Source organism: Mytilus trossulus, chromosome 10 (assembly GCF_036588685.1).
Source record: "Mytilus trossulus isolate FHL-02 chromosome 10, PNRI_Mtr1.1.1.hap1, whole genome shotgun sequence".
NCBI classification, from domain to species: domain Eukaryota; kingdom Metazoa; phylum Mollusca; class Bivalvia; order Mytilida; family Mytilidae; genus Mytilus; species Mytilus trossulus.
This window is the reverse complement of record NC_086382.1, coordinates 24,382,516-24,391,509: the sequence shown is the minus strand read 5'-3', so window position 1 is coordinate 24,391,509 and position 8,994 is coordinate 24,382,516. Positions and strand designations below refer to the sequence as shown.

Below are 8,994 nucleotides of genomic sequence, written 5' to 3'. Positions count from 1 at the left end.
TGTAATAACCGGGATTTCTGGAGTTTGTCCATGGATATGCTAACCGTTGTCTTTACGATCTATATAATCTCTAGCTTAGTTGGGGTGTTGTAGATCGATATGCATTAAGCTTGGTTGTATTTCTATCTGGCGAACTACCGCGATTGTATTGCTCAGGGGCTCTTCTACGTGTATATTGATCAGGTGATCTGCAATTGAACTGATGATTTTCCACGATTTTTTTATCAGAAGAACCGAGGTTATATTGATCGTCAAATCCACGGTTATGCTGATTAGTTGAAAGCATAACATCAGCTAGTTTTGCGACAATTTGTGTGAGGTTATTCACCTCATTATCCAAAGGACTGCTCATATTTCATTTATCGGTAGGTGATAATGCACCATCAGGAAAGTAGACTTGTCGATGGTCATAATTGGCACTTTTTGATCCAGATATCGCCATCTGGTTTGCTATTTAGGTTTTCAATTGTGTTAACGACTTGTTGAATGTTTCTGTGTTCCTCTCTATTACATGCCTTGCAGAATCTTTGTCTTTACATCCTCGGAGGAATGCTTCGGTTCCAATCTGGTTGGATCGTCTTTCTTGTTGAAGCGCTGCTCCAATGCTCTTTTTAAAGGCTTTTGAATCATCATCAGTGTTTACCTTGCGAGCGAACTCAAAGCCAACATCGGCCTGGCAATCTAGGGCCTACACACATTTTTCCTGCTTTCCCATTGTCATCTATCGGCAGTTCGTCAAAACTGGTAAATGGACGCCTCCCAATTCAAGGATCCTCTTCAATTGAGTTTTTGCATTTTTGGAAGCTGTGGGCTTCGGCTCCGGTCCCTTGCACCAAGATTTTCTTGCCACCGGGTATATTCTCTCTCTCCAATGAGGAATCTGAAGAAGAGATGTTGCCACATTCTTTTGGTCGGTCAGTGGAGTCAGCTTGCTGTTATTGGAAGCCTATTAGAGCTCCAGGAGCTGACAAGGTTGTCATAATTGGAGTGATAAATATGGGATTTGCCATTGACTCTACGGGAATGATACCGTAAGTAGGCACTGCATTCAGCATTGGAGAAACTTGATAGGATCCACTTGCAGCCAATTGTTTCTTAAATGGTGTGCTGTGTATGTCTTAGAAATGCACGTATTTCTTAAGCTGTGGCTTAAAAAATACTCAGAAAATGTTAGCACTATGTGTCTACTTGTACCTCAAATTTTAAAGTAACACTTGACCGAGTTTCAGCATTGATTTAAGTTTTTTAACTTATATTTCATATCGAATAAACTGCAAAGATAATACAGAGGTTTATGTCACCGAAAGTATGAACAAGGCATAAATATCTATATTAAGTCTTACGACTTTTTATTCATTTACAGAAAACAACCACGTATTTGTAAAGCTGTGGTTTCTTAGAAAGACTTTTAAAACTTGTTCTATATATATATATATATATATATAAAGTACATTCACTAACATGCATTGACTGTCGTGAAAAGTGGAAAATCCAACCTATAAAGATGATCTCATAAAGAGCAATACAAACAATTTTTTGTTCGGTATTTGTGTCGTCATAAATACAATTATTAAGCAAATCTGACAAGCATCTAAATTATTTATCAAGTTTATATCTATCTGTCCTGAAATTTTCAGATGAAATGGACAACTGGTTGTTGGGTTGCCGTTCTCCAATTGGTAATTTTTAAAGAAATTTTGTCATTTTTGGTTATTATCTTTTTTTGGTTATTATCTGGAATACTATTATAGATAGAGATAAACTCACTGTAAACAGCAATAATGTTTAACAAAGTAAGATCTACAAATAAGTCAACATGACTAAAATCAGTTGATCCCTTAAGGAGTTATTGCCCTTTATAGTAAATTTTTAACAATTTTCATTAATTTGGTAAATTTTTACAAAATATTTTCCTCTGTAATGAAAGGGCCAAGTTTATTGTCATATAGATAGAGAAAATTGTAAGGAGCAAGAATTTCAGTACATAAAGATCTACAAACACATCACCATCACCAAAACACAATTTTGTAATGAATCCATCTGTGTAATTTGGTTAATATGCACATAGACCAAGGTGAGCGACACAGGCTCTTAAGAGCCTCTAGTTCCAAAGTCCGATATTTGTTTCCTTTCTGTTGAATTCAATTATTTTCGTGTTTCTGGCCTTAGACCACAATTATTCTTCTCCTTTGCTGCATTGCGTCTTTTGGGAAAAGTCAAATTAAATCAAAAATTTGCACCGCTTCAAACATGAAATAAATGCAACTGCTTATATATAGACCATTATTAGTCTTATAAAATATGCTTCTAGGACAATACATCAGTCTTTTTTTCTCTTGAGAGCCTTATTGACATGCCAATGGTAAGATATGAATTTTGTATAAATGACTAAGACCAACTCAGGCTTATTTGAGGGGTGGTCGGAGGGGTCCTGATCCCGAAATCCCGGGCATAAAAATATGAAATCACGAGATGCAGAATTTAAAGAAATTCGTATCCCGAAATCCCGAAGTTGAAAAATATATTCCCGAATCCCGTAAGGATCCTCAATCTCCAAATCCCGAGCTTAAAAACAACTGATCCTGACATCCCGAAAAAGGTCCTGCCTCCCTCTAATCTCTACCCTACTTCATTTTTGCCAAATCACTACTTTTACTTTCAACAATAAATTTGTGTGTCCCATTAATGGGCATTATGTTTTCTAGTCTGTGCATCCGTGCTTTCGTTCGTTCGTCCGTCCGTCCGTCCGTTCCGCTTCAGGTTAAAGTTTTTGGTAGAGGTTGTTTTTGATGAAGTCCAATCAACTCGAAACTTAGTATATGTTCCTTAAGTCGTAACTACAATTCCCTTCCCTTTCATGAATGAAACCTACCGAATGAAACTATTTACCGGATTTGTTATCACACAAGCAACACGACGGGTGCCACATGTGGAGCAGGATTTGCTTACCCTTCCGGAGCACCTGAGATCACCCCTAGTTTTTGGTGGGGTTCGTGTTGTTTATTCTTTAGTTTTCTATGTTGTGTCTTCCATGAATGTGACCTGCCGAATTAAACTGTTTACCGGATTTGTTATCACATAAGCAACACGACGGATGCCACATGTGGAGCAGGGTCTGCTTACCCTTCCGGAGCACCTGAGATCAACCCTAGTTTTTGGTGGGGTTCGTGTTGTTTATTCTTTAGTTTTCTATGTTGTGTCATGTGTACTTCTGTTTGTCTGTTTGTCTTTTTTATTTTTAGCCATGGCGTTGTCAGTTTATTTTAGATTTATGAGTTTGACTGTCCCTTTGGTATCTTTCATCCCTCCTTTAGTAAATATAGTGCCAATGTGGCATCCGTGTACTATGGACACATTCTTGTTTCCACATGTTTTACGGATTTTAATATATACTAGAACACACCCGCGAAATCGCGGGCATAAACAGCTTGTTGTAGGATGATTTTTTGTAAAATATATTATGTCTGGAGAATTTCATATAAGGTATCAAAAGCCCTCTCCCGTTTTTCCAAAGTCCGATATATGTTTCCTTTCTGTTAAATTCCATTATTTTCGTGTTTCAGGCCTTTGCCCACAATTATTCTTCTCCTTTGCTACAATGATATTTTTTGGTAAAAGTCAAATTAAATTAAAAATTTGCACCGCTTCGAACATGAAATAAATGAAACTGCTTATTATAGACCATTATTATTCTAATAAAAAATGCTTCTAGGACAATCCATCAGTGCTTTTCTTTTTGAGAGCCCTATTAACATGCCAATGGTAGTATTTGAATTTACAGGCATCCTGTAAGGATCAATCCCGAAATCCCGAGCTTAAAAACACCCGATTCCGACTTCCCGAAAAAGTCCTGCCTCCATCTACCCTACTTTCATTTTGGCCAAATCACTACTTATACTTTCAACAATAATTTGATATGCCCATTTATGGGCATTATGTTTTCTAGTCTGTGCGTCCGTCCGTGCATCCGTCCGTCCGTGTGTCTCTCCTGCTTCAGGTTATTGTTTTGTTGAGGTAGTTTTTGATGAAGTTGAAGTCCAATCAACTCGAAACTAAGTGTAAATATGTTCCCTATGATCATTATGATCTTTCTAATTTTAATGCCAAATTAAAGATTTTTACCCCATTTCACGGTCCACTGAACATAGAATATTATAGTGCCGATGTGGCAACCGTATACTATGGACACATTCTCGTTTCTACATATTTTACTTATTTCAATATATATGCAATTGATATGACCCCTAAGATACTAAGTATTTCAAAGAAAACTGTAGACAGAATACAGAGAGTCTCTATATATTATAGTAGTATAATCGTAGTTTACACTATGATGTGGATAAATGCGAAAAATAATTGTCTCTCAGGAGGAATAATAGTTGTGGTTCTTGTGATCTAAAAACCATGATATGGAGAACGCTCTGATTGGCTTATCTATTTTTTTCATGTTTGTAATCTATCACATAGATACTTATAGATTATCGTTGATCATTTCAACGAGATTGATTTTCTCGCTTGAGATGGCACAGCGAAAGTGAGAAAAGCAATCGAGTTGAGATGACCAATGATAATCTGTTTATCGCTATTTTACCTATGACGACGTTGTCAATTTCATGTCAATTTCGTTAGCAACGCCACGTGGCCTCCTTAGTTTCTAGCGATAATTTTTCCATCTCAAGCGAGAAGCATGATATGAAAATTATCACAAATAAAGATCAAAGGAAAAATGCACAAAATAGCGATAAATTATGTTTATGTATTAAACTTCACTACACAATACTAGTCTCATGTACGTCACCCCATGATAATGTATGCCTTTGAAAAAACATTTACTGTGAAAATATAAAGAATACAAAACTCATAATTAAAGTGTAAATCGACCTGTTGATACTGTTTATAATGCTTTTTTTTGTTATTTTATATTTATATGGATCTTGTCTATATACCAGCTTTGATTATTTGGAATATATTCTAAGTTTCACTTCTTCTTACTACATTTGTATACACTTCAAGATTTACCTGTATTTTTTTACAACCGGTTTTTATTTATAAAGTGAATATTTTCGAAGGGTTAAATATTTCGCAGTGGTGACTTCCCATGGCTTTGTTTGGACTTGTCTGTTTTTTTGGCCTTGAATGTTTGTCCCTAATATTTTATTAACTGTGCATTTGCATTCAGATATCGCAGATCAAATTTATTTGTTTACAGTGTATTAAATATGTACGTTTTTTTGATCGAGTTAAGCCTGCAAATTGATATTTTACCGTGTGTTGTTCTATGTTGTGATGTTATGCTATTGTTTCAGAAAAGGGAGAAGGTTAATTTGGATCCATTAAAACGTTTAATCATTCTGCAAATATTTGCACCTGTCCTAAGTCAGGAATCTGATGTACAGTAGTTGTCGTTTGTTTATGTAATTTATACGTGTTTTCTTTTCTCGTTGTTTTTATTTTATATAGATTAGACCGTTGGTTTTCCCGTTTGAATGGTTTTACACAAGTAATTTTGGGGCCCTCACGGATATATACTGTACATACAATTTATAAGATGTGAGAAAAAGAATAAATAAAAATGAACGATACATGTTTATAAAATGCAAGTGTTGATACACCATGTGCCTTGAAAGTACTTAATTTAAACCTTTATTTTTATAGTTTTTAAACATAAACACATAATATTTTTAGCTATAAGAAATGTGTATAATAATGATAATCACTCGATGAAAAAAAGACACACTCGAAAAAGCCCGGACTGCTCTCGAAAAAACCCGGACATGAACAATTGAATTTAGTCTCAAAATGTCGTTCCCAGTGCAATAACAATAGTTTTTGTAAAGTGTCTGTTACAGTGTATATCTAAGGATATAAAGATTCCATGTATGCATTTCCGTCAGAATTTGCGTTGATATGTAGGAAGATGTGGTGTGAGTGCCAATGAGACAACAATATATATACATGTAATACTAACTGTCAGTGTCTACACCGTCTGGAAAACCAGTCAGCTGTGTACGCTTCTCTTCAATCATATGACTGATGAGGAGTTCCTCTGCCTGAGTGGTTTTGGCAGCAGGACCTCCTCCTGTTTTTGGTCTCTTTTGTAGGTCATATTTTTCTCTACCTAAAAAGCATATATGTTTTTCAAATTAAGCAAGTTAAATATATTGGACTATAAAACAACTCAATTTCTGTTATTATGTCAATGGTAAAAGGGATTAAAGGGGATACAATTTGTACCGAAAATTATTAGGACAATATCAGCCAATCATATTGTGAGAAATCGTGATAATATTAAACATACATTATAGAAATATATCAACGATTTCACATCTAAAGGAAGCATTAATGTTTCCCCATTACACTGATGCCCCACTTGCACTATCATTTTCTATGTTCAGTGGACTGTGAAATTGGGGTCATATCTCTTATTTGGCATTAAAACTTTTAAAAACAAACATATCAGGAGGAACATGTGTACGTGGGGCATAAAAATGTTGCAGTTAAAATGTACATTTTGAATATAGTATGGAATGAGAATTATTTTCCTAATTTTCTGTTGTTTTTCTAGTTCCCATTTAATGAAGCAACAAATTGTTAAATTAATGTTGCCTTATGATGAATGAGATATTATACACCTGTTGACTGGGGGTGAGGGTAATAGCAAGTTTTTTGTGCCTGAGATACCAACTATTGCTCGAGGCAAAGCCGAGAGCAATAGTTGGTATGCGAAGGGACCACAAACTTGCTATTACCTGCACAACCAGTCATTAGCTGATTTATTATACTGAACAACACAACCACTAAGTGATTTTATATACAAAATAATTATTTTTCTAAGTGTATATATAACATCTGAAAGAAAAGAACTAGAGGCTCTCAAGAGACGGTATTGCTCACCTGACTCTATTTGGGTTTTTGAATTCATATAAAAAAAAGATTCAATATTAGAGTTTGACGTTGCAAAGCATACATAACCAAGCAGAGTAGTCAATGACATCATTATTGTCCAATGAAAAATAAGCATAAAAAAGTATTGGAAAGATGATTATGAAACTATTAACCAGGGCAATAGTCTTTCAAATAATTGACTGGCAAATTAAATGTTTCTGTGGAATGAAATAGCACAACTATTTCATTATTTTTTATATAAAAAAAACATACTGAGGTATAATAAATTGCTTTAGTATAAACACAACATGAAACTATTGACTTACTTCTCTGTTTTAGGTTGTAGTACTTTTTCTTTACTTCTTCAGCTGTTCTTTTACGAACTGTAAATCTTCTGCATTAGAATTAAAAAGCCAAATGTTAATGAATAATAGGAAAATTTAGGCCCTGAAATTAATTTAAATTTAAAAGAATATGGATTTAAAATGGTGCTTAACTAATAAATAAAGGAAAATCAAATCATGGGCGACAATGATTAAATAAATAAATATTTGATAATCCCATTCTAAGCATTCAAACCCTCATTTATAACCGTTGACATGTTCCCCTACGACTATGTTCATTGACTCTGGTACCCAACAAAACAAAATATCATAGTGCACAGTATATGATGTGCTTCTCAAGTTTCAGTCTCACTATTTAAGTACATAGTAGACGTTTTCACAAGCAGGGAATTTAAAATATTTAACGGAATCACTAAACACACAAAAAATATGTTTGTTAGTCAATTCATTATGTCAGTTTATTTATAAAAACAAATCAACTAAATACCGTTCATTTATAATGAAGACTTCAGAATAAAGTAAATGTTAGTCATTTGCCAATTGTCATGTTCATCGTGAATGAAAGAAAAGGGATACATGTATTTTCACATATTTTGTTATTTTCATAGCTTTGAGTATAGATAGTAAGGCATGTTATTAACACTATTATGATGAAATAACATTGAACAGCAACTATTTTTAACAATTCTTTCTTGTTCAAATTGTAAAAACCTAAATAGCTTCAGGGGGTGCCCCCCTGACCACCTGCCTCGTTATAAACAGAAGGCAAGCTACGCCACTGAAATTACATTTAGTTTCCAGACTAGTATCATGCAGTTATATTGGCATTGCTGGGACTGGGAACAACTATTTTGTTGACAAAATCAATAAAGATATCAGGGCGACTATCGACTAGTGTGTCGTTTAATAAATTGGGAAAATGAGAACCTACGCATTCAAAATATCACAGATTTCCTTCCAGCCATTTTGCCGAATCGTAGCAATTTTCACATCCCCACAACCTTTCATTTTCCCAAAAAGGGCATCCTCCCTTTGATTTGCGTGGTCTATAAGGGCTAGCTCCTCGTCAGTGGTCCAGTTTGCACCTCTCTTGTTTTTTTCTGCCATTATGGAGGCCACTAACAACAGAACTTACCTTGACAGACGACTCTACCATCAAAACTCACCTGCATTTTCGCGGACTTTAGCACTCTTTTTTCGGTTTCAAGCACGAAAGAGTTCCGTCTACCGCTTACATCGTGGAGAAAAAAATTCTCAGCTGAGAAAAAATATTCTCAGCTGAGAATATTCTCAACGTTGAGAATATTTTTTTATGGCGGATAAAAAAGTTCTCATTCTTAGCTGAGTAAAATAATTCATTCTGAGAATATTTTTTTACTCAGCAAAAAAAAGTTTTATGGCGCCGGGGTCAGGAGGTTGAAGAAACTCTGGACGTGGCTATAGGAATAGTAACGTCCTGGGTTGATGATGGATTGTCGTGGACTCCGTCCTCATATGGTAATGCGAAACAAATTATAGTGCCTCACACAGATGTGTGGACCCCGAAATTGGTTCTTGTAAATTCCGTAGAAACATATGAACCTTTAGCAGGAGATAACGATGTCTTTGCAACAGTATATTATAATGGTACTATGTCAATAATTTATGGCGATGTACTGTCATCGAAATGTACAGCGAATATATACAAGTTTCCGTTTGATTCTCAAACTTGTGATCTGCAGTTTGCCGTCTGGGGAATTACATCAAATGATATAACTATAATAGC

General features: G+C 35.0%; 1 protein-coding gene across 1 annotated transcript; it reads right to left on the bottom strand.

Annotated features, from left to right (window-relative positions):
* Window positions 1-935: 935 nt before the first annotated feature.
* LOC134687779 (uncharacterized) lies at window positions 936-8,588 on the bottom strand. The gene is made up of 4 exons (XM_063548236.1): window positions 8,161-8,588; window positions 7,212-7,279; window positions 5,969-6,118; window positions 936-1,117 (listed from the first exon to the last, which is right to left on the bottom strand). Exons 1-4 carry the CDS (start codon window positions 8,334-8,336, stop codon window positions 936-938), a joined length of 576 nt encoding a protein of 191 aa, XP_063404306.1. The 5' UTR covers window positions 8,337-8,588.
* Window positions 8,589-8,994: the final 406 nt, after the last annotated feature.